This window comes from Xyrauchen texanus, chromosome 31 (genome assembly GCF_025860055.1).
Source record: "Xyrauchen texanus isolate HMW12.3.18 chromosome 31, RBS_HiC_50CHRs, whole genome shotgun sequence".
NCBI lineage: Eukaryota > Metazoa > Chordata > Actinopteri > Cypriniformes > Catostomidae > Xyrauchen > Xyrauchen texanus.
This window is the reverse complement of record NC_068306.1, coordinates 23,178,330-23,197,018: the sequence shown is the minus strand read 5'-3', so window position 1 is coordinate 23,197,018 and position 18,689 is coordinate 23,178,330. Positions and strand designations below refer to the sequence as shown.

The following is an 18,689-nucleotide window of genomic DNA, read 5'->3' as shown; positions in this document are numbered from 1 at the left end:
TATTTATTCTCTTATTTACGGTCTTGTTGTATATACACACATTTCATCAATGTACTTTAGTATGTTTATTATGGTGTAAAACATAATGATACAGATTAATTAATAAACATTTGTATAATGTTCATATTTAGGTCCAATGATAAGAGTTCATATAGTCAATATTACATATACAATTACTAGAATAACACCATAATCTACATGAATAGCATGTCAATGCAGTTCAATTTTACATTGTTTATCTGTGAAAGTAGTGAAATTCCTTGAATGCTTGTTCCACCAATGTGCAGTCCTCTTACACATCATATACATATTACAGTTTTTTGCATAATGTACACATTTGATATAATAAAAATATATCAATGCACATTACACTTGCACTGTCGAAGCCTCTGCTTAGTTTCAGCTTTGGTTGTTACTTCATCAAAATTAATTTACATAATGGTTTTTAATTCACACTTTCATGCATTTAAATAATAAATTACTACGTTGCCTTTTGGTTAATTGTGTGAAAAATATGATTATAAACGCTTTTTAGACGGAAGTGTTTTAAACTTTTTTTTTTTTTTTTTTTTTATTGAATTTTAAGAATTACAATTTCAGTCAGGGGTACAATGAATAAACTAAATAAACAAACATAAAAAGACAAACAAAGCAGTGACAAACTTAAAAGTTAAACAAAAATGTGAAAATGCTTACATATAGATACGCACTTTGCAGCTTTCTTATTTTTCAAACCCAGTATTGTTTTTAGGTATTGTTGAATTTCTGCTGAAGTGTTTTAAACTCGCTGTACCGCTGTCTCGTCAACTGACGTAATGCGCGTGCACGCGAGGGGCACTCAGATTCTGGCAGGGACTCAAATTTCGGCACAACACCTGTTTTGTTTGCACTTTCTTTGTCTTTATGGCATTTCTGCAGTTTATTAACGTTCAGTAAAACACTGATATAGTGATTTATGCATGTCCATCACTGATCTATATTTATATTAGGTTAGGTTAGGTTTAGGTTGAAGAAGTTCTGAATTTTGTTTTCAAATTGTAATAGTAATTTTTCATGTTATTTCATGTTATTAATGTCATGACTATACATTGTGATCAGTTGAATGGCACTTTGGTGAATAAAAGTACCAATTTCTTTCCAAGAGCAAAATCTGTAAATTATTCAAAACTTTTGGCTGCCAGTGTATATGTCCGTAATTAGTTAGAAGGTCCCCTGTATAATGAATAACAGCATTATCTGATATTTTCTTTCATACTGTAGGCTATGCCCAAAAAAAAGCAACACATAATTAAAAAAATTAAAATAAAATAAAATGAAGCAAAATGGACATTATAACTGAACTATACCCAAATTAATTTAAATTAAAAGCTAAATTGAACCATGATATAGTAATGTATCAGTATCACGATATATCGTATCATGACGTGTATCGCAATTTGAATCATTTCGTGAGGTGACTGGTGATACCCAGCCTTAGATAACTCCTGCTAATGAACTTGAGAACGCGCATGCGTATTAGCTAGCTATATGAGCCGGGAAATTGCGTTTTTTTTTAGCGTAAAATAACGTGAAGCAGCACAAATTTATAATTCAGCTTTAGGTATATTTTACTGCTGATTTAAAATATGCTATTTTATCATAATCTTGACCAACTGTTTTTGAGTTTTCGGTCTTGTGCTTAGCTGCACTGGCATGAGTGGAAACAGCCTCCCGAAAGCGTTCCAAATATGGCCGACAGTGGATTGACTTGCTAGAAAGACTTTGCAGAAAACCTTGGAAACAAAGAACCTGTGTTCCACTCTCGAAGTGTTTCGAAACATTTATTTTCATTTCTCTCGATTTCGTTTTATTTACAAAAGAGAAAATCAACAACTGAAAATCCGATATTTTAAGTTCAGAGTAGCCTAAATAGGCTTCTTAAAACATGGCGACTGACGACGATTCGCACTATTATAATGGTGAGTTTGAGCCGTTAGCAAACACGCTAACGTCGGGTTGAATTCTTTAACATTAATATGGTTTAACTCGCAATTTTGTAGGAACTACAATGCAGTTGTTTTGCTCTCTTGGGTTTGCTGTTGCGTAATGATGCTCCGTACTTTACATAATTAAACAGCTAGCAACCTAGCTCGTGATTTGTTGGTGCGTGTTGTTTTTACAGTTGAAGTCAGAAGTTTACATACACCTTAGTCAAATAAATGTAAGCTCTGTTTTCACAATTCCGGACATTTAATCGTAGAAAACATTACCTGTCTTAGGTCAGTTAGTGAAATGACAGAGTAATAGTAGAGAGAATGATTTATTTCCGCTTTTATTTCTTTCATCACATTCCCAGTTGGTCAGAAGTTTACGTACACTTTGTTAGTATTTGGTAGCATTGCCGATCAATTGCTTAACTTGGGTCAAACGTTTTGGGTAGACTTCCAAAAGCTTCTCACAATAAGTTGCTGGACTTTTGGCCCATTCCTCCAGACAGAACTGGTGTAACTGAGTCTGGTTTGTATGCCTCCTTGCTCACACACGCTTTTTCAGTTCAAAATTTCTATCGGATTGAGGTCAGGGCTTTGTGATGGCCACTCCAATACCTTGATTTTGTTGTCCTTAATCCATTTTTGCAACAACTTTGGAGGTATGCTTGGGGTCATTGTCCATTTGGAAGACCCATTTACAACCGAGCTTTAACTTCCTGGCTGATGTATTGAGATTGAGATATCTAAAATATATCTACATAATTTTTTTCCTCATGATGCCATCTATTTTGTGACGTGCCCCAGTCCCTCCTGCAGCAAAGCACCCCCCACAACATGATGTTGCCACCCCCATGCTTCATGGGATTATATTCTTCGGCTTGCAAGCCCCACCTTTTTGCCTCCAAACATAACAATGGTTATTGTGGCCAAACAGTTACATTTTTGTTTCTTCAGACCAGAGGATATTTCTCCAAAAAAAAAAAAAACTAAGATCTATGATCTCAAGTGAATCTCAGTTGCCTCCATGTCAGACCATCAATCCACGCATTTTATCACATGGCTTGAGCGCGTTACCGCAGAGACGGCATGCGTGGAGGCTATTCTCTGCAGCATCCGCGCACAACTCGCCATTCGCCCCACCAAGAGTGAGAACCACATTATTGTGACTATGAGGAGGTTACCCCATGTGACTCTACCCTCCTTGGCCAATTTGGTAGCTTAGAAGACCTAGCAGGAGTCAATCAGCATGCCCTGGATTTGAATTCGCGACTCCAGGGGCGGTAGTCAGCGTCTTTACTCGCTGAGCTACCCAGGCCCCAAGTCTGGCTTTTTAATGACAGTTTTGGAGCAGTGGCTTCTTCCTTGCTGAGCAGCCTTTCAGGTTATGTCGATATAGGACTCTTTTTACTGTGGATATATATATATATATATAATGCATCAAACTACGTTGATATCTAGGAGACCGAATGCGTCTCTTTCCTGAGTGGTATTATGGCTTCGTGGTCCCATGGTGTTTATACTTGCGTATATGAACGTGGTACCTTCAGGCATTTGGAAATTGCTCCCAAGGATGAATCAGACTTCTGGAGTAGCCTCTCGCTGCATCCTGCGGTGGACATCCAACCTGGCCACATCCTACACTGAAGTGATGACAATGTTGTTACGTTTATTTATCTATTTCTGTGTTTTGTTACACTTACTGTGTTCACTCTGTTGAACACTCACGTCACACTTGGATGGGCGTGGCTGCTGACGTCACACTTGGATGTGGCCGGGTTGGACGTCCACTGCAGGATGCAGCGAGCTGTACTTGGACTTTTGGAGGTCCACAATTATTTTTCTGAGGTCTTGGCTGAGTTCTTTAGATTTTCCCATGATGTCAAGCAAAGAGTCTCTGAGTTTGAAGGTAGGCCTTGAAATGCATCCACATGGTACACAATTCTGTACACCTCCTATCAAAGGCATGACAATTTTTTGGAATTTTCCAGGCAGCTTAAAGGCAAAATTAACTTGGTGTGTGCAAACTCCTGACCCACTGGAATTGTGATATAGTCAATTAAATGTGAACATTTGTTGGAAAAATGACTTGTCATGCACCAAGTAGATGTCCTAAATGACTTGCCAATACTATAGTTTGCTAATATTAAATCTGTGCAGTGGTTAAACACTAGTTTTAATGACTTTAACCTATGTGTATGTAAACATCTGACTTCAACTTTATATGAGCAGTTTGTTTTGACAAATTATTATTAATGTTTCACTTTTTTTTTATTCAGGGTTTTTGTGAGAGACTGTGAAAACAAGTCAATTTAGTAGCAAGACAAAGGGGCATCATGGTGCAGTAATGTGTGTTTTAGGTCACGCTGAACTTCGCTGAGATATTGTCCATCTAATGTACATTTATGCATTTAGCAGATGCTTTTATCCAAAATGACTTGCAGTGCATTCAAGGTATATATTATTTATTAGTTTTCTTCCAACGTTACATTTAAATCTCCAAGAATTAGTCAGAAGGATTTAAACATATTGCAAATGTAGAAACTCTGCCCTTCAATACCTGATTCAACTGATAAGATAATTTGTATGTGCCATGTGGTTGGGAGGGCCATCAGGAGCAGGTTTTGAAACTGCTACACATATAGCAAATCATTGATTATTACTTTGCAAGCACCCAAAGCTAAATTACATTAAAAGCCAAGTCACTGAAGAACAAAGTCTGTCAGCTGAACACAACCAATCTTCAAGAGGATAAAAGACACAAAGTAGTATAAGAACACAATTACCAAAAGTTAATCAAGGAAAAAAGATGTCAAAAGACTGAAATTTCAAAGGATATTGAAATGAAAGAGAACATGACTTCTCATAGCCATAGCTTATATCCTAAATGCAGAAGTAAAGGGCATGTACCGGTTTTGCCTAATTGAGAATGAATAATTACATTATTCAGGGGAACTGCCGGTCTTTCACAAGTTTTCCTTTGAGTGTACACATGACCAGATTGTTTACACAAGATGCTGTATTGGTCATTCCAGTCTTTTATTGAAAGGGGAAGTGCCACCAACATGTTATTTTTGTCAGGCACCACTGTCTATAAAACACATTTTACTGGAATGTCCTACTTTTAATGCCACTAGGCCAAGTTTTTAGTGGATGTTTTCAAAAATATTTCACCAGGGAAAATCTTTAATTGATCAAATATTGAAAGTAAAGATCTTATTTAATGTTCATTGTCTATATTACTGTAATATATATTGTGTATATTACCTTTTAAAACTGCCTTGATCTTGCCATGGGCAGTGGTGGCTCAGTGGTTGAAGCTCAGGATTACTGACCAGAAGGTCGGGGGTTCAAGCCCCATCACCACCAAGATGCCACTGTTGGGCCCTTGAGCAAGGCACTTAACTCCAGGTTGCTCCGGAGGGATTGTCCCTGTAATAAGTGCACTTTAAGTCGCTTTGGTTAAAAGCGTCTGCCAAATGCGTAAATGTTAATGTAAAATTGCCAGTGATGCTGACATGGCAATATAAATAAATATTTGCAAGCAACAAACCAAGAAGTGGTATCAGTCCTATGTTTGTTTAAAAGGGTCATGACTTATGACATGAGGAAAGACATTTTCATTTATCTTTTCACATGTAAGAGCTCATTGTATGAAAAAACTAACTAACTTTCATAACTCAACTTCCGCCTCGCTGCAAAAAGAACATTTGCTGAAATTAAGCTGCCAAAAGGACTGGTTGTGTAAATCCTCCACACTGTAATGTCACACTGTGGTAGATATTTGCATCTGACCACCTACCACAACAACACATCAACACCTACTTCACCTTTAATCACTCCTTTAGCCCAGCCCATTCGCGGTGAGAAGCGAGATGTCAAGAGGACTGAGAGCCAGTCATAACAGTGGGCATTTACTGTCCAGTCTTAAAGGAGAAGAGGCTTTCTGACTGAGGGTCAGAATGAGGGTGGAAAATTACCATGTTTTACAAATATTTGACTGATTTTGTGTAAAAAACTTTGCTAATGTTATAGGTGAACCTCAAGAAGCATTTTAAAATAATACAAATAGGCATATCATGACCCATTTAAAACACACCTTATCACACCTCTGACAAATTCATCTCACTGCTGTCTTTCAGAGCACGATGACCGTGTTGGAGGACCAAAGCATCGCAACCGGAAAGGCAGAGGCCCTTTCAGAGCACCCATGTACAGTGATCAGATGTCCAGGCCAAGGTATCGAGGGGGTCATGGTGGGGGTGGAGGGCCTGGTCCCAGGTCAAGATTGCACGATGATGATGGAGATGTGAACATGGCGGAAGGGTCACAAGACAGTGGCTCCCAGCGAAGATTGTAAGCACTGTTATGCATGATTTTAAGTAATTGTTAAGGTACATGTCAGGATTTTAGTTTATTTTTTTTAATACTTTTTTCAGTAATCCATATGGGCGGCCACAGAATCGGCACGAGGAGCGTAATCGCAAAGGGGGACGAGGAGGAGGAGGTGGTGGTGGCGGAGGAGGAGGAAATGGAGATCGTGGGGGTCACAGAGGTCATGGATCTAGAGGAGGCGGCAGCGGCGGTAGTGGTGATGGAATCCGCAAGAACTGGTTTAAAATAACTGTTAGTACATTAGACATCAATTATAAATAAGTTAAGCATTTAAAAAAAAAAATTATGACTTTTGACCTTAATGGCATAATTTTTTGTTCTTCTGACCCCAGATTCCTTTCGGGAAAAAATATGATAAAGATTGGCTTCTGCCAGCGCTTCAGAACCTCTGTTCCATGCCGTTCCATGCAGTTCATGTAAGTATTCACCCAAAAATGTAATTTATTTTTCCCAAGTGCATGAGAGAAGCTTCTTCACTGTGGCTCCCGTGTTCATGCAAAAGCTTGAGTTGTTTAGCACAAAAAGTTTCTGTGAAATACTTTGAAAATAATCAAAATTTCTGTTGCATAGCACATAATGCAATGCATATTGTGAGACTGTGCTAAGTGTCTCTCTCCTCTGGTCTGTTCTATCACAGTATCACACAGATGGCAACAGGGCCCAGTTTTACATTGACGACTCCACAACTGCTAACGCTTTGGTTAAAGTGTCACGGAAAATAACAGATAAAGATGGATACAAGGTAAAATATTCACTTTGACTACACCAGAAGTAACATAATGGTAGAAAACTAGTTGCACTACTTTGATCAAGTGAATATTGAGCTGTAGCCATATGTCCTAATTGTTTTTCAATTCTTAAATTATATAAAGACTAGGGCTGGGTATTGCCAGCCACCTCACGGTATGATGCATATTGCGATACACATGCAACGATACGATATATTGCAATACATCTTGATATCATGGTTCAATTTTGCTTTTAATTTCAATTAATTTGGGTATAGTTCAGTTATAATGTCCATTTTGCTTGCATACAGCATGAAATAAATGATCTTTCAGTTAATGCTTTTATTCATTATACTGGGGACCTTCTAACTTGTAATATTGCGGACATAAAACATTTTTAACAATTATTTTATCATAGTTTTTCATCATTTTGGTGACATTTTAGTTTTTTTTTTTTTTTTTATGTAGTCGATATATATGACATAAATAACTGTGTTTTGAAATTGCATATATTATATTGCATATATACAGTATATTGTTACATGTTTGATTTGACATGCCTAATTTTTACTATTTACAAGTTTTACTTGCATATGTAGAACTTTCTCTTTTAGACCTGTGGCAGGGACTTTGACAGTATGTTTGTTTGGTCGGTCGAATTACTTCTTTACAGCATCCATGCTATGTGTGATTAGAATTAATTGATTCTTTTGTTGTTTTTGATAAATAACTGACTGTATAGAACAGAAAGGGTATTAAAAGAGACATTATTAAACAATAAATGGTTTGCTTGGATCTAGTCTTTGGGCTCACATTACACAGAAAGTGTAAAAACTTTAACTCTCAGCATGCAGTGAAAAGATCTCAGTGCTGAATTTATATGCCAAAACACCACTCCAAATGCTGATTTTTGAAATCTTAAAAAAATTACCAGACATGTTTTGTAGCAAATAGGAACTATTTACGCACATCTGATTGTTGGGGATTGCAGATAGAAACAAAGAGCGAACTTGGCATATTAAGGATCGACATTGGGATCGAATAAATGAGAATTAGAATTAGCTTAATTAGAAAATCTATATTTTTTGGCCAGCCTTAGATCCAAACACGTGAGAGAAGACCAACATGTCTGTGAGAGAAACTGAATCCTGCAGGATCAATTTGTCTCTTTCGTGCCTCATAGAAGTGTCTCTGATCACTAAAAATATCACGATACATGGATCTAAGTATCGATACAATATTGTGAGAAAAACTATGGCGATATATTGATAATTGACTGTATTGACACAGCTCTAATAAAGACTTAAATTTGAAATAAGCAAATTTGATATAAATTTGCACGTGAAGATTTTGCTAGAGTTTCTAGAATTGTGTGTGAGTTTAATTTTGTCTCATTTTCTTGGATGGGTAGGTGACAGTTCTTATGAACAGCTGCCCGCCACCCACTTTAATTAATGTTGATCTGAAGCCTGAAGATCTGGAGCACTTAAAGGTGAGTGATGATTACTTGGTTATCTTGGAGAAATAGGAGTCTAGAGGTCACTGGTACATGCTAATGCAGATTTATCAGGTGAATTCAATTAGTGGTGGACTGACAAGGTTTTTTCAATGACAATATGATGCATAGAGAGCAGTATGGCTGATAGATGTTATTACATTTAACAACAGCAAATCAGATGCAAATGAAACTTTAAATACGTAAAACAAACACTTATTTACTCAAATTTTCATAAACTTGAAAAGAAAGAACCTTGAAAACAGAAAGTGTTGACTATCCATTGCCTCTACACATCTATTGTAAGATTTTGGAAAAGATACAAGGGAAAGTTATTACTTCTGTTAATCGGCCAAGCGAATATAGTTATCGGCAGATGCCAATGATCGTAAAATGGCCAAATGTTGGCCGAATAATTGGCCTGGCTGATATATCAGTCTATCTACACATTTATTTAATCCCCTTTTTTTACTGTGAGAATCTTTTCTGCGATACAAATTTTATATTATATGCAGTCGACTTTTGATGCGTAAGGGAGTTGCTCTAGTTTTAGACTGTCAGCTTTCCAGTGTCAATGTTTACTTCAACATTGTTTACTTCAACTAATACACTGATTCTCCTCTGTACTTGGATGTTTTTTATTAGCAATGCATGGCCAAACGCTTTGATGGATCTCAACAGGCTCTTGATCTGAACAACATCAGAGTTGACCCAGGTAAAACTTTCATAAGCCTTTTTTCCTCCATACAAAAACTTCCTCTTCACTTTGATTGGTTAAGGGCTGTTGTTAAGTGTGTCCTTTTCCGGCAGATTTGGTTTCTCAAAACATTGAGGTCACGTTGAATAGGAAGAACTCCATGCAGGGGGTCATCAAAATTATTGAGGAGAACATTCCTGTGGTATGAAATTAATATATTCTCAATGTATTCTCAAATAAGGGGATAGTTCAACCAAAAATGAAAATTCTCTCATTTACTCACCCTCATGCCATTCCAGATGTGTATGAATTTCTGAACACAAATAAAGATTTTTAGAAGAATATTCAGCTCTTTAGGTCTATACAATGCAAGTGAATGGAGACCAGAACTCAGAAGGTCAAAAACATTTAAAGGCAACATAAAAGTAATCCAGTGCTTAAATCTATGTCTTCAGAAGCGATATAAACAGATCAATATTTAAGTCCTTTCTTACTATCAATCTCCTCCTTTGACCAGCCCTAACCAGTAGGTGGAAAGTCACTTCCATACTAGAATGTGAAAGTGGAGATTGATAGGAAATTGTACTTAAATAATGATCTATTTCTCACCCACACCTATCATATCTCTTCTGAAGATATATTTAACCACTAGAGTCAAATGGATTACTATATGCTGCCTTTATGACCTTCTTGGACTTTCTGAGTTTTGGTCACCATTCACTTACATTGTAAGGAACTACAGAGCTGAGAAATTATTCTAAAAATCTTCATTTGTGTTCTGCAGAAGAAAGAAAATAATACACATCTGGGATGGCATGAGGATGAGAGAATTTTCATTTTTGGTTGAACTGTCCTTTTAATTCTCCCAAAGCTCAATACATTATTATTTAAATTGATAAATTGAGGCAGTCATAAAAAAGAGGAATCCGTATGTGTTTTTTTTTTCTCCATTTACAGCTGCTGTGTCTCAACTTGAGCAACAACAGGTTGTTCAGGCTGGATGACTTGGCTGATATTGTCAACAAAGTTCCCAACCTGAAGATTCTCAATCTATCACACAATGAGGTATGATTTTGCTCACAGAAACTTGTAGGTTTACCTTTTTATAAGTTCTTTTACAATATCCTTGGATGCAAACTATTCACCTTTTGGCCAGAGTTACCTTTTTGAAGCTAATTTGCCCAAATTATTTGGTACAATTTAATAAGTTTACTTGAATTTCTATGCTTTGAATTTCCAAGCATTTTCACCTCTCATGAGTTTGCATTCCTGAATTTCAGACTTTGCTCCAATGTGTTCTGTTTTTTTTAGCTCAAGACCGAGCGAGAACTTGATAAACTGAAGGGTCTGAAGCTGGTGGATCTTTCATTGGAGGGGAATCCTCTCTGTGACCACTTCAAGACCCAGGCGGACTATGTCAGGTCTGCCTTCGCCGCAGTTTGTTTTCTGTGCACAAAAAAAAAACACAATAGCAGAGTGTGTGTATGCATGTATTCGTGTTCACATGCACAAACATACCCCTTGTAGTTTTTCTATTAGTCTCAATAGACCCACCTTGAGGCACTGAAAATAATGCTTTTAAACAAGACTTCAGAGAGAGGGTGATATGGCATTTTGAAAGACAAAGGGTAATTTAGAGTGCCAATATGATGGGATGTTCAGTATCCCTTTAAAGTTTTTCCTGGCCACCAGGGAATTGTATGATTTATGTGTATCTATAACTGGTGCCTAAATCCACTTGTCGCAACCTGAAATTCATCAGCTCATCTGGAATAACAAATGTCAGGCAAGAGAAAGTCTGGCACGTCAATGTGACATTTGCAAGGAGAGTCCTTGTATGAATTATCCTTAATTCTATAGCTATGTTCTTTTTATCACATTTTAAAGAGCACATTAAATACAAATTGACCCTATTTCTTTATCGCATCTGGTCAGTGCACATTATTCTAAAGAAAAAAAGCCATCATATTCATCTAAACGTAAGAACTTTCTCTGGCTCAATTACTTTTCTGTGTCTAGGTGGGGAGAAATATCAACCAATTATATGATAGCCTTTTGTGATTCACAGTGTTGGTATAGCACATGCATGATGGATGAAATCAAGCCCCCCTCTACATTATTTTGGGCTTATTGTTCTGTTTCACCCCAAATACCCCACATAATTGAAGTTATATGGGGATAGGGTTGGGAAAAATCTTAAGGAATATATCGATTCTGGTTCCATGGTAAATGGTCTGCACTTATATAGCGCCTTTTTAACCTTAGCGGTATTCAAAGCGCTTTACACTGTGAACTCATTCACCCATTCACACACACACACACTCGCACACCAATGACGGCAGAGCTGCCATGCAAGGTTGGGAGCAACTTTGGGTTCAGTGTCTTGCCCAAGGATACTTCATGTGGAGTCGTGTGGGCCGGGATTCCAACCGCCAACTTTGTGATTAGTGGACATCCCGCTCTACCACCACAGCCCAAATTAATGATCCTTGGAAATAAGAAATGTAATTATTGTTGCATTTATAGCTGTCAGCAACCTCAGAACAGATGTAATAAAATCAGGAATAATTTTAATACAGTTCTTGCAAATGTGCATTTACACACTTTTTAATGCTGCAAAAATGCAATCCAATACTTGGATCTAACTGTGTATTAAATAATACTAGAAAATGGTAATGATTTATTCATGCGTTCATTCGTTAATGTTTTATAATATACCCCTAATTAAATCAAAACTCACTAATGCGCATCTTTAACTACTCAACGACACAAATAACCAGGCAGTAATTTCCCTGGCTTAAGTCTTGCAAGCCTTAAGAACTTATGACACGTAGCCATTCTATTTCAAACGTTCAACTATTGTGCTTGTCACATTGGTATAGAATTGCGTGTTTGTGTTCCAGTAATGTGTTGCAGCAAGACTTGATGTCCATCGTGAACACCTCAGGTTCTTATTTGTATTTTTCACACTTTTGCTTTGCTCATTCTCACTGTTGCCAGCCTTTCTTTTCGATTCATCTTGGTTTAATCACTCAACTGTTGGCCTTGTAGCACTTTGTACAGAATGCAGCTCTTCAGCATCTTTTAGAAGAGAATATTTTAGCATATTTGAACTTTAATTAGCTCATATTTTACTTCATGCATTAGAAATAGATTTAGGGAGCAGCTTTAACATATGTGACCTCCCCAAATGTCTATGGATAAGTTGTGAGAGAAGGAAAAAAACATACCCCTGGAAATGCACTCAAAGTACATGTACTTATAAGTACTCCACCTTTGTAAAATGCTTGCACCCTCCACCCACCCTGAACTGCATCTGATACCTGGAGCACTGCTGCTGAGTGGCCAGTGAGAGGCTGGTTAGCCAAAGACGGGTAAGATCCCACCTTTTAACTTTGGGACAACCTAAGGCAGGCACAGCCGCAAAACTGGCCACAGCAAGCGAGTTGGAGATGAAGAACACAGCCAAGGGAAGAAGAAATGACTTGTCTATGTATAGATACCATGGGTGGAGAAGGGAAGGTTTTCTTTTAAGAAAAACCTTGTGTCAGGCACTGCTCAGAGTTTTGGTGCATTGTGCACAATATAATGAATATTTGGAGAGTAGAGCCAATTTTATTCTCTCTCCCTGATTCTATTTTCTGAGGATAGTTGGTCAAAATGTGCACTGACTACATTCATGATCCTCGTCCTAGACTACATTGGAGGAAATACATGAGATCATCAATTCTTTAAAGAATCCAATCATACTGGAGGAGGATCACAGGAAACAAGTTCCAACTGTTAATTTCAATATAGAAATAAACTAAATATAAAATAGACTTGGTATCAGATTGCAAACATGAAAAGGTGTCTGGGCTCAATTAAAGAATTAATTATATTATTGAATAATTGCCCTGCTATTCTTAAGTTTAATAGTAGGGTCCAAATTAAATAGGCTGTATATCCCATACATCGTTTTAAGCTTTAATGCATTCTGATTTATTATACTGTGTTCTGTACACGGGCACAGGGTTCATCTTTTGTACTTTTTGACATACGTCTGTAAATATATTTGTTCTTTGACTCTTCTTTCCTCTGTGACTGACCCATTGAATCTAATCGTCTGTTCCAAATTGTGTCCAAATGCCAATATTCTTCATGTTTTAGTCCTATATAGGACCTAGTGTATTCACAATCCGCTCACCACAGCAGGTCATAGAAAACCCTATAATCACAATCGCATCTTCTTAGTTACCTGTAGTATCTTTTATTCGTCTTTCAATAGTCATTTTCAGAACTGCAACATGTCTTTATATATTAAGGTACACCTTGAACAAGCATTTTTAATTTACCAACTCAACGTATCAACAACTGTGGATTTGAATGTAACTGCCCGTTTTTTAAAAACATGAACGCGTGGAACTTTGGCAGGGCATCAGGGGTCGAATTCCAATTGAAAATGATCATCCCCATGTACTACTTGCGTCGAATGACTGCTCTCTTTATGTGGGCACTCTGAAGGGACCATGAAAGTACAGAATGAATGTACCCTTTGCTAATAGTCTTGTAAAAGGGCTCTTCATGAAAAATTTTCTTGCTTTCGCTTGAAACCATTCTTTAAGTGGCGTCCTATTCCTGTAATGCCCTTCAAGGGCACAAAACTGCCGTTTGGAAAACGCTGAGTTATCTGGTCACAGAACGTCAAATTTATCTCGCCTCAACAAATAAACCCCACTTCCATTTGGTACACTCCCGAAATGCATGAAAATACTGATTGTGTGAATGTTCGCCAAGCTTGCCCCAACCTTTACCAGCCTGCGTGTGTCTGTGTTTCGGCCTGAAAGGGGTACCGGTGGTGAGTATTGAGGATGGTAAGTACCAGGTACCGGGGGGTGGTGGGCAGGAGGGAGTTTAGAACAGGACTTTGGCCCTTAGTGGCCCAAATTTTAATTCCCAAAAATGCAAAAACTTGATTAATTACTGGGCAAATCTTCACTATTTGTTGAAAATGAGAAGAAATGGTAGTTGGTTTTAATGTGTAAATTTGGTTACAACCATTTAAAGCTTTTAGAAAACTAAAGTCACTGAATTACAGTACGCTGTCAGATTGCTAAAGTCTTGGGTGTCATGATGAATAATCAATAATAATTTTTTCTCATAGGCTGTTCTGATTAAATTCACTTTTAATCTTATTTGTTTTGCACTTTAAATGGGCCAGCTCACATATTATGTCTGTGTAAATGAGTGTTTGTGTGGGACTGTCTCATGAGAGTAAAAATGAGTCCGTGAGCTCAAATGTGCAGTCTGTACTAATTGTCTCTCTTATGTTCTGTCTTTGTGATTGTTGGACAGTGCCATTCGTGAACGATTCCCCAAGCTGCTCAAACTGGTAGGAAATACACTATTTATCTGTTGGTGGAGTGTGGTGTTATTTGCATATTTGCTCGATAGCAAGTGTTCATTATGCGTCCAATACATTATTTTGTCTAAATGATAGGATGGACACAATCTTCCACCCCCCATTGGGTTTGACTTGGAGGTTGCTCCTGCTGTTCTGCCCCCTTGCAAGGTACTTGAAGTTTCAAACCACATAGTTTTAAAATAGTTTGGTAAAATTCCCATAAGTTCTTCATACTATAATACTCTGAGCTTATCCTCTTTGTTTTACATTGACCGCAGCCTAGTTACTTCTGCTCAGAGGACATCAAGAGCATCATCCTTTGCTTTCTGCAACAGTACGTGTTCTTAAGTCCTTATAATGTGCACCTGGAATGTAACTGATATGATCACAATTCTTGTGTACCTGAACTTGTTACCATCTTCCAGGTATTACAACGTATATGACTCGGGAGATAGACAGCCCCTGCTGAACGCCTACCACGACGGAGCTTCTTTCTCCCTCAGCATTCCCTACATTGTACAGAACCCTTCAAAGTACAGTAAATTTTCTCCCTTTATTTCTATTTCTGTTTAACAGTATGATCTATACATCTAATCTGTATTAATGACTACAAGTTAGTTTTTTTTTTTTATTTGTGGCTTCTTGTTTTTATCTGCAGAAGTAGTTTAGGGGAATATCATAAAGACAGTCGCAATATTAGGCGCCAGAAAGACCCCAGTAAGTAATTTTCCGATGTCACGATTTTTGTGTAGATTGACTAATCTACATATACACCGATCAGCCACAATATTAAAACCACCTGCCTAATATTGTGTAGGCCCCCCTCATGCTGCCAAAACAGTGCCAACCCACATCTCAGAATGGCATTCTGAGATGATGTTCTTCTCACCACAATTGTACAGAGCGGTTATCATGGACTTTGTCAGTTCGAACCAGTCTGGCCATTCTCTGTTGACCTCTCCTCAACAAGGCATTTCCATCCACAGAACTGCTGCTCACTGGATGTTTTTTTGTTTTTGGCTCAATTCTGAGTAAATCTAGAGATTGTGCGTGGAGATCAGCAGTTACAGAAATACTCAAACCAGCCTGTCGGGCACCAACTATCTTCCATGTGATTAACTAATCAGCCAATCTTGTGGCAGCAGTGCATAAGGTCATGCAGATACGGGTCAGGAGCTTCATTTAATGTTGAAATGTCATTTAATCAGCCATCAGAATTGGGAAAAAATTTGATCTAGTGATTTCAACCATGGCATGATTGTTGGTGTCAGACGTGCTTGTTTGAGTATTTGTTACTGCTGATGATCTGGTATTTTCACAAACAACCATCTCTAGAATTTACTGAAAATGGTGCCAAAAACTAAAAACATTCAGTGAGCAGCAGTTCTGCAGATGGAAATGCCTTGTTGATGAGAGAGGTCAACAGAGAATGGCCAGACTGGTTAGAACTGACAAAGTCTACAGTAACTCAGATATTATAAAAATATATTCTCAGAATGCTATTCTGAGATGCGGGTTGGTGCTGTTTTGGCGGCACGGGGGGGACTAACAAAATATTAGGCAGGTGTATTTAATGTTGTGGCTGATCGGTGTAGCCTCTATATATGCTGAGTTTCCTGTTGCACTTTTGTGGGTTTTTGAAACATGATAGGATTAAAATGGGTTGTGCTGTTTTGTCTTCCAGCTTCACGGTATCGTTTGCTGAAACATACACGATTAAATGTGGTAGCTTTCTTAAATGAGCTCCCCAAAACCCAGCATGACATTGCTTCCTTTAATGTGGATGTCAACACCTACACAGTGAGTCAAACTTTCAGTTGAGCTCGCTGCCTTTGTCATTGCAGATTTGGTGGTGTTCTAATTCCTTTTTGTTTGCAGGCAACAATATTGGCATTTTCAGTCAGTGGGGTTTTCAAAGAGGGTGAGTTCCTTTCATATACAGAATTATTTAGATTCTGATCAGTGAGATTGTGTAAGATTCATTCTAAAATGTTTTATTTTTTACTGTTTAAGTGGATGGCAAATCCAGAGACTCATTCAGAGCTTTCTCTCGGGTGTTCATTGCTGTGCCAGCTGGAAATACAGGGTAAGATCTTGCAAACAGAAATCTTGTTTCATACCATAAAGTTGTCGAACTTCTACGAGAGATATCTTTGGCTTTAAAGATGCATCTTCGATCATATCATCAGCCATTGTTGTACTCTATTTTCAACCCCTCAGTTTGTGCATTGTGAATGACGAGCTGTTTGTTCGGAATGCCACTACGGAGGAAATTCGACGGGCTTTTGTTGCTCCGGCCCCCACACCATCCAGCAGCCCTGTACCCACTCTGTCTGCCCCCCAACAGGAAATGCTTGCTGCCTTCTCTCTAAAGTCTGGCATGAACCTTGAATGGTCTCAAAAGTAAGGACTAAAGGCTGGTTTATACTTTTGCTTTAGACCGATGCCTTGGGCTTGTGGTTTGCTTTTGTAGTTCTGCGTCATCCGCAAATACAGAGCCAGAATGCTAGTGTATTGAGCTAATGCTCTTGATTTGCTTAAATAGTAATACATTTATATTTTATGCTTTTGACACTATGTGCCAGTAGTTATTAAATTAACAACTACTTGCTTGACTAATGACCAAAATTGGGTGTTGTTTAAAGAATAAAAACTGGACTTTACAATGCATGTACCATGACCAATGCTGAACAGGTGCTTTTTAATTTGCTTTAAGTTCTGTTTTCATAACTGATGAAAAATTATTTACTGTAAACTGTACTGTCAAAACACTGTAGGTGATTGGAAAGGTTCTCCAGTAGAAAACAACAAATACCATTCTCTTACTAATCTGGTTAAAGCCAGAGAAAAGAAGCACAGTCTTTGTCTGGTTTTAACTTTCTGCATATAAAAATAGCAGATGCTCCTGATTAAAACAATGCACCTGAGTCCAAATACAATGTCATATGATGCATAGATCTTCAAATAATCTTGGAGGAAATGCAAGGTTATCTCATACATTTTTTATGTCATCCTGGGGAACGGGCTTTGGTTACAAAGCAGACCAATCACAGCTGTTGTGGTCTGCATTGTCGCGACACATAGCTACACTTGTAGAAGAGCAGGCTACAGTGGGTTACACGCAGAAGAATAAATTGGCCTTAAAGCACTTAAATTATAATCTACTACACAAGAAGTGTTATTACCATTGCTTCTGCAAGATATATATAAATCCACATTTGTTGATTCGCATAATAGCTTCCTTAATTGTTTAATGGCATGACTCAGTATTATGAATTAAGGCGTTAAGTTAGTGCTGTTAAGGTCAGAACTTTTAAAGACTTTCTTGTTGTTCTAGGTGCCTGCAAGATAACGATTGGGATTTTGACCGAGCTGCACAGATCTTTACTGGCCTTAAGGTACTCCACCATTCCTTTCTCAACATGGTTCAAAAAGTAAATCTGTGTAATGCAGACTGTTTAAGAAGAAAACAAAGAATTATTCATTTTACAAGTGTCTCTTTTCATTTTCAGGCCGATGGGAAGATCCCAGATGTTGCTTTTGTAAAATAAAGAATGATTGGAGTTTTAACTGTGCTGTCATTTCTACAGATGTGACTAATAAAGTACTTCATTACTTGTATTTGTTTTAAAATAAATGTTACCTTATGGACAAATTTGAAAGACTATTTTACTGTGTATGCAGCTGAGAAGAAAATATTAAACTTGGTTTGTTGTAATGTCTTTCTCTGTTAGAAAAAAAAAGTTAAACACGTCATTACTGTATCATAGGAGCACTAGTATGCTATTAGCCTTTTATATGGCAGGGAATCCTTATAAAATGGTTCAGTAACACTTAACAATAATGATCTATTTGTTAACATTAGTTACTAATGGTAGCCCTTTATTTTACAGTACTGTTCTACACTTACGTTCTATATAATTACAACAACTACAGTAATTACTAGGTACTTATTCTAAACATTACTCCATCCATATTATTAGGTAATGTTACCTAATATTACTCTGTACATTTTTGGGTAACT

At 37.5% G+C, this 18,689-nt stretch overlaps 1 protein-coding gene across 1 annotated transcript; it reads left to right on the top strand.

The window, feature by feature from the left end:
* Nucleotides 1-1,533: 1,533 nt before the first annotated feature.
* LOC127625115 (nuclear RNA export factor 1-like) lies at nucleotides 1,534-18,345 on the top strand. Its single transcript, XM_052100200.1, has 21 exons — nucleotides 1,534-1,958; nucleotides 6,110-6,323; nucleotides 6,407-6,593; nucleotides 6,695-6,778; nucleotides 7,000-7,104; nucleotides 8,502-8,582; nucleotides 9,231-9,300; nucleotides 9,396-9,484; nucleotides 10,240-10,347; nucleotides 10,594-10,703; nucleotides 14,617-14,653; nucleotides 14,762-14,833; nucleotides 14,944-14,999; nucleotides 15,091-15,198; nucleotides 15,324-15,382; nucleotides 16,350-16,465; nucleotides 16,544-16,586; nucleotides 16,679-16,751; nucleotides 16,886-17,068; nucleotides 18,003-18,063; nucleotides 18,178-18,345. Exons 1-21 carry the CDS (start codon nucleotides 1,925-1,927, stop codon nucleotides 18,214-18,216), a joined length of 1,929 nt encoding a protein of 642 aa, XP_051956160.1. The 5' UTR covers nucleotides 1,534-1,924; the 3' UTR covers nucleotides 18,217-18,345.
* Nucleotides 18,346-18,689: the final 344 nt, after the last annotated feature.